At 33.8% G+C, this 17,206-nt stretch overlaps 1 protein-coding gene across 1 annotated transcript; it reads left to right on the forward strand.

The window, feature by feature from the left end:
• Positions 1-9,425: 9,425 nt before the first annotated feature.
• LOC116182764 lies at positions 9,426-11,047 on the forward strand. Its single transcript, XM_031503306.1, has 2 exons — positions 9,426-10,154; positions 10,209-11,047. Exons 1-2 carry the CDS (start codon positions 9,663-9,665, stop codon positions 10,902-10,904), a joined length of 1,188 nt encoding a protein of 395 aa, XP_031359166.1. The 5' UTR covers positions 9,426-9,662; the 3' UTR covers positions 10,905-11,047.
• Positions 11,048-17,206: the final 6,159 nt, after the last annotated feature.

Consider the following 17,206-nt stretch of genomic DNA (forward strand, 5'->3'; position numbering starts at 1 on the left):
AATAATTGCATCTGGTCGTCTTAAGCACTTTTGTATGTAATTAATTAGCAAAACTGTATAGGTATATTGTTTTGTGTTTACCGATAGAGTTACGTAAACTGTTGTATACAAATTAGTTTCGCACGTTATGATTGGTATTGGTGCAAAAAAACAGAGATTTTGATTACTGTTATTAACTCGTAGAACTGAAATTATGATGCTATGACTTGGAGTGAAGTCATAGAATATTTAGTAATAATTATTGAGTAATAATCGAGAACCTTGTAACGAGCGAATTGAACAAAAGTTAAAAGGAATATGTATAGCCACTATTAAATTTTCCCACAACAATTACACTACCAATGCAACACTGTCGTAAATGTAAATTCACCATTATATGGGCGCGTTAAGCCATCAGTTTAGAAAATTATGATAATTTACATATATTATGTCAAAAAGTGACTGAACGTAAAACAAAACAAAATTTACCTCATCAGTCTTCTGCCATGTTTTCTTTATGCTAAATTACATCTGCATAACACTAAAAATTTTAAGATTATGCTAATTTTGATATACTTCTATTTAAAGGTACACGGCCTATCTGTTGTAGTTATAACAACGTCTATTGTTTTTTTTCTTAACACAGGAGTTTCCATTTGGATGTAAATGCCGAGGATATGATTTCTATGTAGCGATACAATTTATAAAAGAAAAGAACGGTACAAACAAACATGTGGTTGAAAAATGAGCCGGCGTTTATTAAATGAAGACGCCCTTTTCTCTTAACGCGTTGCTAATGATAATTTATATTCTCCAATTCGTGTTCATATACAGACAGTTATATTTTTATAGTTTTTAATGTACAGTATGTATTTTTCAAAATTATTTATACATGCAAACTTTATTTCAATCTATCTTTGATATTAATAATTTTGCATGCACTTTGTAAATTTTCGCGTTCTATCAGTGTTTCCTATCAAGAGAGCGAGTACCCGAAACGTGTGGTTTAGACAACAAATTTATGAGAAATCTAAGCACCTCCTCCGCTGTATATCTATGATTTATAATATAAAGTTAGTTATAAGTGCTCGAAATTACAAATATGAGACGATGCGGAAATATAATTATACTACTTCACACTAATTTAGTTGCATTCGAGCCGGTGTTTTTTTTTTAATTTTTAGCGGTACAGTGCGTGGGTAATATTATTATTACAAAGAATTATAACGCATTTAACTCTAAAAAATATTGTCAACATAAATATGTTGTGTCAAAAACTTTACTTTCATTGTCACCGAGCGTAGTGCCGGTGATTATATGATTATATCGACAAAATAATTTCAACCTATGGCATTATGTACAATTTTGAAAAAAAAGTTGTAGGTAGGTATACGTAATTGCAATGGATTTAATCGAAATATCTGCGTTTCAGTTTCAGAGATACCCAAATTGCTTGTTTACCAACACAAATTTACTTAACCCGGTGATCATTGTACGCAGTTGGAAAAGGGTAGGGGTTTGGTAATTAAAATAGGTATAGATACATCAAAATGGCACTCCTACTAATGTTGATTGTTAGCAGCTCATATATACGCTTTGTTAACGACCGGCAACCATTATAAATTATTTACAAAAGAAACTACACCGTTTATCCTTTTTCAAATTTTGATTTTGTGATAAGTGATAGTTAATATTATAATAGAGTACGAGCGTACCCTATATTCTGTGGTTGTTCTATGTGTATTGTATCTTGTTCTAGAATCTAGATCAATCAATATTTAGTGTCCTTTCTGGCGATACATGTAGGAATTCGTTTATTAATTTAATGCCACCATTTTATTGTATAATATGCATTACATAACATATACCCCACGCGTTAGCTTTTTATAATTAACATTCTGATCCATTCAGTTTCTGTTTTTCTACAAGGGGCGCCAGTACCAAATAGGTAAATCCTGCAACATTTAAATATATTGTGCAACTTGGAAATGCGAACCAACAAATGACGGTATCTCTTTCTAGAACAAACCGACGGACCTCAAGGTGATAGGCATGTATAACGTGTTGATTCCTTATGCTGCAGAGTTTACATATTACTCTCGCCAGGAAAGATTGCCGGGCACAGCACACCTTATATCGATCTACAATCTATGTTTTTCTTAAGATGCGAGCGACTTCCGGAATATGATCGTGCCAATATTGAACGAAGTCTTTTCGTTCAACATTGACACGATACTATCCCGGAAATCCCTCCCACCTTAAGAAAAACATAGATTGTGTTCTGTGACCGGCAATCTTTCCGCGCGAGAGCTTTATTAGGTGATCATTACTTTTGTCAATGACGAAATTTCTTGCGCTGAAATCAATCTGTAAGCTTTCCTCGTGTGTGCATTTTTAAAGAAACTCTCATATAATAGCTATCTTACACTATGGCTATACTTACAAACGTCGTTGTAAGTAGTACAAAAGTATAACAATTCCTATAAATCCTGGGTCACTTATTCAATTATTACTATATTGCCTTTATTGCAACTGAGTTCAGAATGTATTGCAATGATTTGAATGATATAAAATGAATGTTAATTCAATTTCTTTGGAAATATTTTAGTTTCATTACTAAAAATTGAACTAAACAACATTTACAAAGTGAATAAGTTTTTGTTAGCTGACTATAAGATGCTGGAAAAGTGTTATTTATTGTTTTCTAAGTTTCTAAGTTTGCTAAAAACATTGACCATTGAATCAGTTTGTATGAATGAGCTGATGTGTCTTAAAGAGAAAACAAAGCACATGGATTTTCAAAAACGTTGGGAACCCAAAACCCCTTACTCACATTCACTTCTTTCAATATAACGGTAGTGCTGATAAAATTTGAAAAAAAAAGCAAATAATAATTTCCCCTTCTATTCAACGTTAAGCATCGGCAAATCTTTTCCATTTTTTAATTATACTACCTACAAAGTAGTGAGCTGAGTAATACAGCTCATAATTTTTCTATTTCGTTTGTTTCTCATTAGTAGTGTGAAAAGTGTGTGGCTCACTGTTGAAAATCTTCTGAAATGAAATGGGAAACAAATTCTAAAATCGTACTGATCACACTCACTAAACCCAGCGATATTGAAAGGCAAAAAACGGACTTAGAAAGTATATATATATATATATATGTCGTAGTCTTTTAGTGAAATCTGTGATTACACGAAAAGCCTAGTCCGAAGCCTAGTCATTTAGTGAAACGCTGAAAATTTGTACGTGTGGGGTATTTTTCCTTCCGCTTCTAGATCGATAAGGGATACCATTTATCGATCTCGAATGGGAAGGGAATCCAATCGCGTGGTCCTGGAAAGTACACTGTGCACAGTTTCATATAAATGACTAGGCGTTTCGTGAAATGACGGATTTCATTAAAAGACTACGACATATACACTATGTCCGAGATATGGAGGGCATTCTAGAAACGGCAAGAGATACAAATTTGTTTAAATGGGGGAAAAGTTGCGCAAGCAAAGGTCTAAGAAGATAGCATTTAGAAATCCCTCAAAAATGTTTTGAGTCAAAATTTGAGGGAGAAATTCATTTCTCTAAAATCAAAACTAGTCCAGTATGCGGAGCAGTCAAGGGCCGATTCCTGCAAAAAGTGGTATAAACGATTTTATCGTTTTAAATGGTCCATTTGGGTCCAAATAACATGTATTTGGAGAGTGCACATACATTTTTTCCCGGCACAACTTTTGACAGCCAAAAAACCTCAAAATGTTCGGACTTTTTTCAGTTGTTCGCTTAAAACTCGAAAACGGTCCATATTTTATGAATAACACTTCTTTAGTAAATTAAAGAAAACAAAATTCTGCGTCGATAAAAAAAAAATAAACAAAATCGGTCCAATAGAAGATTTTTTACAAGTGATAAAAAATCGCCTATTTTTTGAAGATCGCCAATTCCAATTAAGTCATGTCATCTTTACTGACCAAATTGATTAATAATTAATAATTTCAAAAATTGGTCCAATTTTAAATTGTTGTTACTTTTTGAACTCTCTCATTGATGTTCTACAATATTTAGGGAGCAGGGGAGGGGGTAGTGGATTTTATCGTTCCTTTAGGAACCATAATGCATTAAAAAAAAGGTTAACTCAGTTGTTTTATAGTAGAGTTGGAAAAAATAGGCGTTTTTTGATCGCTTGTAAAAAATGTTCTATTGGACCGATTTTGATTATTTTTTTTGATCGACGCAGGGTTTTGTTCTCTTTTACTTACTAAAGAAGTGTTATTCATAAAATATGGACCGTGTTCGAGTTTTAAGCGAAAAACTGAAAAAAGTCCGAACATTTTGAGGTTTTTTGGCTGCCAAAAGTTGTGCCGGGAAAAAATGTGTGGGCACTCTTCAAATACATGTTATTTGGACCCAAATGGACCATTTAAAACAATAAAGTCTTTTACACCACCTTTTGCAGGTCAAAATAATCAGCATACTGGGCTAACCGACTTTGATGTATTTACTTTGACATTTGTTTCATCGTTTTCATAATTCCAATTAAGTCAGGTCATCTTTACTGACCAAATAGATTAAAATAATAAAAATAGGTTTACCGCTTTGTACGAGGAATTCATATCTACTTGCAGCATTTCAGTAATCAAAACCGTTTGTGACTTATTTTAGGTCTTAAAAAGCTTGAATATAAACAGTGCGCACTTGCCAAACTTACTGTGTGAATAAATGACTGTATCATTTGGAATACCGTCGAGACGGTACAACATACACTTTTTAACCACAAAATGACGTACTACCTCAAAGAAAGTTTTTAAATGGTTTCGGTATAAAACGAAGGTGCAGATTGGCCTTTACGAATTAATAGACAACACTCCGATGAAAAAAATGATAACTTCAGTAGGAAATGATAAAATATAGTAATAAGCGAGGCACATTTGGCAAAGATATAGTTTTGGAAATTATGTTTTCCAAAATGTTAAGGTACGAATAGACAATCAATATCGAAAATACTTTGACTTTATGTAATTAATAATGTTTCTCATTTTTCAGAGTTAATTACGTATACTTTTAGATGTATGTGCATAGGTATGTTTTAGCGTTATTTGCTTTGGATACACGAAACCTGGCGAAAAACGCATAAACAGTTTTAAACCGACAGATTTTGTTTAATGATTATGATTGTGGAAATTAAATCAATGTGTTAGAAACCGTTTGATTTAAAAGAAGGTTTCGTTGAAGTATGACGCCGAAAATTCATTTTGCGCGACCAGTTGTTATTGTACAATATAGAAAAGTATGGGAAAATAAGACGTTTCATTACATAATTCGCCTATGCTTATTCTACGTTATTAAAATAGATTGATATGTTCCAAATGTCGCGTGTAAATTAATTCAGTGGCGTAAATTAAAAACACGTCAGCACTCAGGTAGATAAGAAAACTATATAAGCACAAATGGAAAAAGTTACATTATTCCATAAATGTCGCAAGAATTCCTCAAATTTTCTTTTCGGGATGTAAGTAAAATTCAAAATTTAGACCAGTACCATAAGATTAATTTGTTTGCAAGTTTTACGAATTCCTAGTCAGTTTATTTACTTCCCTTTTTTATGCTGAAAATTTAGCGCTCGATTTCATCTAGGATATAATCATAAAAAGAGCTACTTCGGGCGCATTTTGTAAGGAATTATTAATAGCAATTCCTACCCCTTAGCCTTAATTACGGTTATTGAATTATTACAATACTAAATCATTCTGTTCACAAAGAAATCTTAAGGGATTCACCAACTCGGTGAAGTAACATGAATGTAACTAGCAAAGGCTACGAATTTAACCCTCGTGGTATAAACTGTTAAACTGGTTACCAATTATTTGTCTACGCCTATTGTATGTTTGATCAATTCTAAAAGTTCAGATATTTCTGCATTAATTGGGGTTCTATACAACGTTCTTTCTGTATAATGAGCATGGTACCGATTTCTTTTCTTAATAAACCAAAATTGATCTATCTTCGGTCTTAATATTACGTTGGCCACCTGAGGCGCTTTACTCTTATGCTGTAATCACATTAGAGTAACGATTTCTTGATGGCCCTTTAATTATATGAAGATCGCTGTTAATTTCCTTGTTAGGAATCCATGCACTCAAGTCAATTTCTTGTAATAATTTATTATATGTAAATTGTTTCTGATACCCTTTAGGTCAGTCAAACAACGTGCTGCACGTCATGCCTATTTTCTTATTTCTCTCCCCGGGAGGTAGCACATGGACATTTTGATTAAACGATTCGATCTATGTTTTAAGACTTGGAATGTTTTGAATCATAATGTATACGACTAAAATAAAATTACGGGCTTCCGTTTCTACCTGTGAAACTTTATTAACGCGGATAAAACAAAGCAGCTGTTAGTTAAAGAGCTATTTATAATTGCAAAGGTTTTTCAAATTGACTTTTTTGTTACGTAAAGCGTTGTGAACTAATAAAGTTTCGTAACTCGTATTACCAAAATTCAAAGTATAAAGAACAACACGCCTGAAATATCAAACTGACGGTAGGTCGATGATGGAATTAACATTCAGAGTTGTAGTCGTGTCCCATCCACCGCGCCTCTGAAATATGACTCGATCACGCTTTGGGATAAGATGAGCCAAATCCATCATTTTGATGTCTTTGTTCGCTTTCTGCGTCCGTCTGGCTCAGTCTCCCTTGCCAACAAGAAAAAGTTGAAAGGAAACGAAAAATGTAGAAATCCCAAGATGCAACGGGGTTGGACTACCAAATCTATCAAATGTCATTGCCTAATGGGGTCTCTCTGAACTGACAACCCACTGAGATACTGCGAGGTCTACATTCAGCAAAAAATCATCTGAATTTGCATTATATTATAAGTGGGACTTTATAAATTATATTAATTTTCTTGGAATCAATATTATATTTTAACGAAACTAGGCGTTCCAATAATAAGTTCTTGTAGCATTCTGGTAACTTATTGTGAGTTTCTGACTCCTACAGGAAAAATTTTAAATTGCGATTGCTCTACGTATACACCTTATGCGATTCACGTGTTCCGTTAGCTAAATGCAATCTCTCAAAGTCGCGCAACTTTAAAAATACCTGGATTATCTAAACCTGAGCTATAATTGCCTTGTATTTACGTGTAATTGCAGTTGTGATTACTTGCTAATTGCGCTAGTTACACTGTCGGTAGATATACGACATTTATTTAATACACTGGCGGTTTTTCACAACCCTTTAATCATGTGCATTAGATTATAATATGATATTTTATTTTGTAGCTTCTGAATATAATAATTATTTATCCTAATGCGTCCAGCAGACACCTCACAAACGCAAAGCGGTCATTTCAAACGATTTTTATGTATAATGACAATGTGTTTATTTTTTTCTTTTTGTAAAGGTGCGTTTAAAATGTGGATTAATTCTTACCTTAAAAAGGTTAGTGGGGCGATTAACTTGAGATTAATTTGCACAAATTAAAGCCAAAGGCGTATTCGGAGTTTATAAAACTTTTACCTTATCGGCCCTTGTGCAAGTTGCTTATTTTGAAATTTCCTCAAAAATTAATTGTAAATAGTGATAATTATTGTAAAAACCTATAAACCACAATATTCCACATAGCAGTCGCATTCTCGCTCTTTGTGCCTGCGGAATGTCGATAGTTGTTCTCATTACAAAGGAATTTTTCTCCTGGTATGAAAAAACTAATTTCATAAAATTTGCAAATCGCTCCCGGACAATTTACGCTCCGATAATTCGCTCCCAGAAAATTCGCACCCTGACAATTCGCTCCCAGAACAATGTGCTATCGAAAAATTCTCTCCCAGGACATATTGCTCCCGAAAAAAATGCATGTTGTTAGATTAAACGGTTTATGAAATATTGATGAACTTAAATTAAATAAATTTTTTCACAAAATCAACAGAAATCAAAAACACTTCATTTCAAGTTTCTGTTCAACTAACCGATCTTTCAGGATCAACTTCGAAGAAGAGCAATCAACTCCTATTTTGTTCGAGGTTGAAAGTGTCAGACAGCCAGATAGGTAGCTATCTAATAACTGAAAATATGACAAGGATTTGCCTAAAATTGATGCATTATACTTTTACAGTGGTTTTCCGAGCGAATGTGCATAATACTTAAAACATTCAACACCAGATTTCGCTTGGCAATAATCTTCCAATAATGTTAACACATGGTTGAAGAATACAGAGGAAATCAGTTTTTTTCTTAAAACATAACACTATCTCACTCTACACGAAAAAAGTGAAAAAAAACTAATGGTTTTTAAGTGCACTTGATCGGATATAGTTACCAATATGTTTAATGTGCAAATCCATGCTAAGCATTGTTTAGCAACTTGAATAGTTACGAAACCGACTGGAAACCAAAACTCATATTTTCCACTCCAAATAGGACAACGATGGTAGACGTTGGCTTTCCTTCTCACGGCTGTGTTTCGGTAGACTTATGACAAATTTCAACGATTTCCAAGGAAACATTTTTAGCGCATTTTTGTAAAAAAAATACCTTATTATATACGTTATGGCTGGCTGGCTGTCCGACTGAGATCTCAGCAATTACAATACCTAGAGACTTCTAATTTTCACTAAAAGCTTTCTGATGTAGTGTAGATGTGCAGGCTATAGTCTATTTTGAGTTAGATTATTTGTGCGATCGATAATTGAAGAAAATAATTTCGATATGGTTTTCGGAGGTGCTATAATTTTACCGTTAGATAGCGCTACCAGTATAACAACTTAATTATTAGCGCATTAAAAAAAAATACGCCATTATATTCGTTATGGCTGGCTGGCTGGCTGTTCGGCTAAGATTTCAGCAATTACAATTGCTAGAGATTTCAAATTTTCCATAAATCTTTCTGTTATAGTGTAGGTAGATGTACAGGCTCTAGTAGTCTATTTTGAGTTAGATTACTTGTGAGATCGATAATTTTAAACTTTGCTTATAAAATACTGATCTGCATTACCAAAAATGCGCTTCCATCATGCATATGCTGATTTACATCTTGTTTAAATCCATTGCATGTGTTCTTAAAAATCCCTACTAAAAGACACCGTCGAGTTCGGTTAGTCAGCTTTTATGTGTATTTATTTGTACTTGTATTTGAATAATCACATGATTTATTTGGAAGTTACTCCACTGAGAGTACCATAATTTCATTTCATTACCAAAATTTTATTTAATTTTGAAATTATTATGTGCAGGGAATCTCAAGAAGGAAAAGGGAATTGGCCACGGCTAGCCAGAGAAAACGGGTTTTCCAGTGAAACAACCACCGAGGTTTGACAAAGCAAATAATCAGTTCGGGGTAAAGTGACATTTAACTAAATGCAATTGTTCAGTACCGCTGCTGATTACTTATAAGTTAGAAAGCTATAGGTAATTTAATCTAATCTGCAAACAGGACGATAATAGCTATTAATGTATCAAGGGAATTAAGATGCGGTGAATACCCGCGAGAAACATGTAATTCTCGAGGCCGTAGGCCGAGAGAATTAGTTTCTCAAGGGAATTTGCCGCAATTTAATTCACGTGATGCATTCATAGTTTTATTTCATACTGGTTTTAAATATTGAAACGAATAGGAAAAGAATAAAATGATAAAATGATGAATAAAATTTTCGAATAGTGGGTGTTGCATCGTTGTCTTGGTGATGTATTTGTTTGACGTTAAAATAAATACGTTAATTGAGTTTACCTATTCTTCGAATTTCCGAGTTTACGATTTGGAAGATCCCATGGAATTTGAGGAAAACTTTTCTGAGGATGTTCTCAGTGAAATTGCGCAGGCTGAAGAGTGTTTGGTTCCCATAAAATCTAAAAAGGCATATAAGAAGGAATTTGACCGGTTTTGCACGTGGCGACGAGAAAAAAATGTAACAGGAGCTTCTGAAAAAGCTCTTCTTGCCTATTTTTCGGAACGATCCAAGATATGTAAACCATCCTGCCTGTGGACGTATTATTCTATGGTGAGAGCGATGCTGCGTTTGCATGAAAAGATTGACATTTCTAAGTATGGTATCTTGATTTCGTTTTTAAAAGCGAAAAATGTAGGATATAAACCAAAGAAGTCACAGGTGTTGAGTCGAGAACAAGTAATCGAATTCCTCCAGCGCGCCCCCGATGAAAAATATTTATTCGTGAAGGTGAGTGCAATCAAAAATATTTCCACGTTTTTTGGTTGATTTAACCGTTTTTAGGTGGTAACTGTATTGGGAATAGCTGGTTGTTGTCGGACATGCGAGCTAGTAAATTTAATGGTTGGTGATGTTGAGGATAGAGGAACTGTTTTCGTCGTAAATTTGGTGGATACAAAAACTCACAAAGATCGTTATTTTACTGTTATTGATGAGACTGCGGTGGATTGTCTTGGTATTCTTAGAGCTTACATCAAATTGCGCCCTCCCAACGTTCCACACAACAGATTCTTTTTGAATTATCGCAATGAAAGGTGCACTACGCAACCAGTGGGGAAGAACTCATTTTCAAAATTACCCTGTGAAATTGCCAAATTTTTGAAGTTGTCGAATCCCTCTGGTTACACGGGGCATTGCTATAGAAGAACTTCTGCTACTTCGTTAATTGAAGGAGGGGGCGATTTGTGCAGTCTTCAAATGCATGGGGATTGGAAGTCTTCAAAGGTTGCTCAAAGTTACGTTGATCAATCGATGCCGCGAAAAATGGATGTTCAAAAGAGGATTTTTTCAACAGTTACAGAAAAAGCTTCCACTTCGGTTACGACTGATATAGGTTGTATGGTAACTGGTAGCAGCCAACATCTTTCTTCTGTTTTCGCGAACTGCACGTTTAATCATTGCAAATTTGATATGGGTGGAAATTGCAACGATCTTAATGCTAGTGTCGATGTAACGAAGTGTGATAACATTGAAAATTAACGTGATCTAGTTAAGATTATGTCAACCCCGCCATGAGGGAATTAAGTAGCCTCGAATTCCCGTTGCCAATGACAGCGGGAATTCAGACGTTGTTTATTTTGTTTAAAACAAAAATGTTATGTAGTAGTTAAGATACCAGTATGAAATAATAAAATTAACCAACTGAATCACCTCGCGTTAACACTAACGACAAAGGCAAAATATAGGTAAATTATGAGGTAATTTTGGAGATTGGCAACAAACAAGGAGGAGCGTGGGAGTTTTGTAGGGAGAGAAATTCGAGGAGTACGGATAGACAATACTTTTTTGATGAAACATTTATGTATTGAAAGTATTTTGTCCTAATAATCTGGGGGCAAGTGTAGGAAAAGGGAATTGTAACTGGTTGGTGTGAGAGCCTACCCATATTTTTGCCGAATAGAGTGGAACGTCTTTTCCCACAATTGAAACGCAATTGACAACCAAGCGGTTCTAAACATCATCAGAATGAAATAGCACACACTTATGAGACACTAATGCAAATTGCAATAGCAAGCCTATATCGAGAGTGCTGTTCTCATTTGCTTGTGATTTTTCTGGTCCCAACTTACTTAAAGTCAGGAAAATTACACATTACTGGCGAGGAAAAATTGAAGTACGAGGCCCCTTTGGAGCCGAGTACTTAAATTTCCGAGTCAAGTGGTGTCATTTTATTGGCGAGTTTTGTATTAAATTTTACCCGAAATCGTATTTTAATATAAAATTTCAATTTTCATGTAGAATTTTTGATTAATGTCAATCTGTGAGTGATGACAGGAGTCATTATAGATATTACCAATGTGACGGGTGCGGCCGGAAAAGTGACAGATGCGGCCTGTAAAGTGACAGGCGACAGGAAAAGTAGTCTGGTAAAGTTTTACTGCTTCTATCCTAACATAAAGTAGGCATGAAAATGATGGTATGATGATTTTGGGTAAAATGATTTCTTAGGAGATTTTATTTGGGTATCGACTAGGCAAGTTGATCGTAAACACTTTTTTAGTATATTGGCAAATGAGATATATACATATTGGGCGCATGCCTGTTGAGGGCCCAAAACAAGAGAGGGATAAAATAAAATAAATAAATAAATATTTTCGACGTCATTAAATGGCACAGAATTTATAGGTACAACTCACTTTGTAATTTGCGAAGTAGATACTGCTGACTTCGGGGACTTTAACTTCGCATAAACGAAATATTAAATGAATCAGTGATTATTTGCAAAAGTTTATGGAATAGAACGAGTCAAAATTATAAATGGATTGTTTTTTAACGAAGTGAAAATGGTAGGTTTTTCTTTTCTAAGTAAAACTTATTTGATTGATAAGCTTCTATGTGAAGCGACTGCCAGATAAGTTTAACTGAATCAAGAAAAACCGACCCTTAGAGTATTTATTTAAATGCAATAGAAGCATTACGAAGCGAAAGGCGTATAGAAATTAGAATTAAAATAAATACTTGATTAATTCCAGTAACATGAAAAATGCGTACCTATACTCTTCAATGAAGTTTAGTTAAAATTTCGGAAGGTAATGTGTTTGTATGTAGATGTTGCTAAGCAGTTTTTTATCGATTAATAATTTGAATACCTACTTAGAAGTGGCTTTATGTATATTTAAACAATGTAAATTATTAAAAGCTTTTGATGAACCGTGTTTTTCGTAGGTAAACCTAGTAATGTATACGAATATTAATAATTGAGAGATCCATTATAGATTTGGCTTTGAAATATATTTAAGTTCGTTTATACATTTTTGTGTGTATTTACATAACGTTATGGAATGGATTTGAAGTTATTCATATATCCTAAAATGAGGAATTGATTGATAAATAATGTTTCCGGTTCAATAAATTTGTAATTAAGTCCGATGAAAATTTATTTTTAGGATTTCCATAACTTCGTTAACGCGATGTATATAGTAATTGAGCTGTTTGCACATAATGCATTATCTTTCTTTGTAAATGGCATAGGGTTACATGATTAATGCTCTTACTAAGGATAGATACGTTAGTGTTTTCCTAGGTTGAAAATTCTTGCTTGTTTTGACTAAGCTGTTAAGTGTGGATAGATTAAACTTCGAAAAACACGCCGACATTCTTAAGATAATGCGACTTGTTTTTGTGAATTTTTACATTAATGCGTCATTCATAATAATGAACCGCCGACAGCCTCATTAAACATTGTTAGATAGAAAGGCAAACGAGCATTTTCAATTGTTCGAATTTCTTTCGGTAACTTATTCACACGTAGATAAAGAAAGTGTAATTTTATTTTCATAGTTGAATAATAAATTGTCTTGTAGTCGAGAAAAATTTTCAAGTAAATGAGCCGTAAACCAAAAACTCTACCATCAAGAAAGCAGATTACAGTTCAGGCTTCTTATTGATGACCTCCATGTTCAAAGACACAAAGGTCTTATCATTTGGAAGGGAACAAATACTACAGCACCTAAAAAATCATCACCAATTTATAAACGTTTCGGTGACTGATATACCTATTGATGTCTGTTCTATACAAAGCGTCCTATTTTCTTAAGAGTTTCGAATGTTCGGAATTTTTCTTTTTTTGAGAATTAGACAGCATTAATATGAGTTTTTAAGGAAATTCTTGCTTCAGACAGTTTCTTACTGCGTATAATTTGTTACTGGAGGTTGAAAAACCAAATGAATAATGTGAAACCGTTTCTTACCACTTTACTGAAAAATGTGCAATGAAGAGGAAAGCTACAACAATGAAAATTGCAACAAAATCATACGTAAACAATCTTTTTCTTTTTTAGGTATTACTTTGAATAAAATGTTCATTGCATTTCTTTTATACTTGCCTAAGTAAGCTTGTTGCATTACGTGCTTATAATATGTATCTGTTTTTATAGGTATTCTTTTCACAACACGCAAATAATTAAGTAAATATATGCCAATAATGACCCTAACAATGACGCTAACGGTACAAAATTTTCATGAAATGTGCGTTAAATGCAACATTCCGTGCAATTTTATTTGAACAAGCGTAAGAATTGCGCACCACCCTTCTGCAGAAAAGCATTTCCGGGGGCCAATAGACGTCGTTGTCACCAAAATTTCGCAGAAGGCATCACTCTCCTCACATTAGAAAAGTAAGTACGAGGTAGAGTCGTCGCACTAGCGCGAGTGGTTCAAGCTACTTTTACTTCCACATTATCTGAAGTACCTATCGTTGAATTATCTTTACACTTTTTCATAAAATATCTATTCTACGTATAATTCAAATCCGCACCGGTTAAAAAAGCAAAAGAACGGAACATTTACGTATTGGATATATATCTTTTAGAAAAAAATTAAAACAGAACGCCGAGATATTCAAATGAAGGTCTTTCGGTATTTATGTCATCTTCACTTTTACAGTAACCTTATTCTCGTTACTATTTCTGTCTTTCAATTTCGCTCTACGCACAAAGGATAATATCGCCAAATTTAATGTGGCGCCATCTCCGCTGTAGTTTATAGATTTAGGCAAGACCGCTAGTCCAATGTTCACTTCCTGTTAAAATGTTAGATGAACTAATTTTTTTTCTCGTACAATTTCATAACTTTAATAATGATTTCTAAGACCAATGTCGATTTGGTGTTCGCGTTTGTGCGAAAGATGTCAAAAACGTCAGAAACCAAAATAAACTTGATCTGTTTCTGCTCTGTCAGGCCTATCCTATGTGTATATATATATATGAGGGGTTTTCAGATTTAATTATCGTTGAAATTCTCAAAAATCCATTGGCAAAATATCACAAATCACCATGACAAATACAGTACAATATTTTGGTCTTGGTAGAAATTTATTCCTGCTCAACAAGTTAATATGTGGCAGTATAACTCACACGGTTGTCCAGTAGACCCACACAAAAGCAAAAAATATTGATATTTCAAGTAGAATTTCAGGGCTACTACTTATCACTGAAAATGACTTCAAAAGGCCACAAGAACTATACTTTAAAACAAATTACAATTGCTTTATTTTTACAAACGCTTTTAGAAATTTTTATTTTACAAATAACCGCCCGGTTTGGCCAAATTATTAAGAGACTTAAAATTTACTGGGTTCATAAACACACAAGAATCTAAAATTAAACCCTAACTTTCACCAACACCACCTAGATTAAGTCTATCCAAAACATATTTAATGTTCATCCAACATCACAGAAATTGTCTAACACTTTCTTTTATAACCAACGTATTATCGTGAACCACCTCCACATTCTTTTTAAAGATGCACAACTTTGTGAAGTTATCAACGTTATGAACAAAATGTTAGCAATTTGTTGTCTTATCCAACCCATTAATGTTCAACACCCTGTCTATTTTGTATTAAAATAATCTTAAACAATAATTTCTAAAGAGAGTGAAATTTTACACAAAGAAAGACCTGCTAATTGTATTAAATTCATACGAATATTTTGTTGGGAAGGCAGCGAAACTTATTTATTCGTTGGTCCTTTTATTGTAGTATCTATTAGGTTTTGTTATCACACACGATCTATTTATGACTAATTTTATTTTTGGATTTACAAATATACTTAAAGATGCACTGTAAACCGTGTGAAAATGACTAAGTACTATTATAATCTTTTCAAGAGTCCATATGGTCACGGGAAAGAATATTGGGCACCTTGGGCACTGCTGTAAATGAATTGCTAATAAATAAAGAAAACTTCATCATAAAGATTCGTTTATTTAAAACATTTACATTTAAAACAGAACAGTTTGGAAATTACATTGTTTGACTTTGACTGTTATCATTTTGTACATTAAAAATTACTAATTTATGGTCGATTGTAGTAAATGTGACTAATTGCTGGAGGGAACCATAGCAGGCATTTTTTCCAAATAAACCAATGATCCAAGATGTTCGTTTGGAAACTACGACCAAGACAATCCCAAAATTTGCATTGTTAGATACTTAAATTTTAAATTCCAACAGCTGTAACGCACAGGGGGCTAAATTAACGACTTTACTACATTCTTTCCAAAATTCCTACCCAATGATTGACCAAATTGGGTATCTGGGTATCTTTAAACATAAAACTATCGAATGCAAATCTAGTTTGAAAAGCAATTTTTAAACGAAAAAAATGTGCCAATATTCCTCACAGAACATCTTTCTTGCTAAACCACAAATCGCGTTTTTGGGAGAGTGTCTTCAAAAAAGTGGTTAGTGTAGGGAAACAACGTTTCCCACAAAAATTGATTATTTTCCGATGTAGAATAAGAATATTCAATAAAAAAGTATAGGTTTCTATTTGATAAAATTAAGTTGCCCTACACTTGACCCTTAAAAGACAGTTATGTGAGAATATGCATAGCATCATTAAATGGGCACCTCCATATGAAAAATGTTCTATATAAATAATTTTTAGTGCACTTTTACTTTCAAAAAATAAAAAGTGCACATTTGCCCTCTTGGTGTCTGTCTGTCTGTCTGAGATACAAAGGCTACGGAACTACACCACTTACAGACTTTGTATTGGTGTCATTAGATCAGAAATTAAAAATTATTTCATGTTTGTATTCTCGTTAAGGCATGAAATGTCCATAAGGGCTATTAAAATCGAAGAACCATAAAAAACGCAAAAATCGTATGTTTTAAAAGGAAGTTATATTCTTTATTTCTCTAAGAGGGTCTTACTTAAGCCAATAGGGAAGATTTTTGAAGGGACATTGCTTTAGGCGCGGTAGCGTGTTTCAGTCCGGCAGAGTCGAGCGGTCACCGTCACGAAAAGTGAAAGTGTGTGGTAACCACTGATTTCCGGTGGCGCATCAATAATGCCCCCCTCCTCTTCCCTCGGTTTGGCACTCGTAGTGAAGGAGATTTCCCGGTGACGTAATTGATGAGTGAGCTTCTGTGTGGTGCAGGTACGTGCCCATGGTGTAGGTGATTCTCCCGCGGTGACGTCACTAATGAGCGACCTTGTTTGTGTAGGCTTTTGGAAGAAATTTTATACAGTTCAGCCTATCTCAAAATACACAAACGAACGATAAAAAAGACATAGATAGAGAGACAGAAAGATTTTAAATTAATTAGAAATCGGATGATGATTATTGTACCATTTCTTCATAACTTGTCGAGTTTAATTTTATTGCATAAGAGAAATGAGTTTTTTTTAGAAATTATTTAGTCCTTTATGAGTGTTCTTTAAAATATACAAACAATGGAATAAGTTGAATTGCCAAAACTTTTCGGGAATATTTAGATTTCGTTTTATTTTTCCAGTAAAATTAACAAACTAAGATTTTAGTTAGGTATAAGT

This window comes from Photinus pyralis, unplaced genomic scaffold (assembly GCF_008802855.1).
Source record: "Photinus pyralis isolate 1611_PpyrPB1 unplaced genomic scaffold, Ppyr1.3 Ppyr1.4_unclustered_Scaffold7426, whole genome shotgun sequence".
Lineage (NCBI taxonomy): Eukaryota > Metazoa > Arthropoda > Insecta > Coleoptera > Lampyridae > Photinus > Photinus pyralis.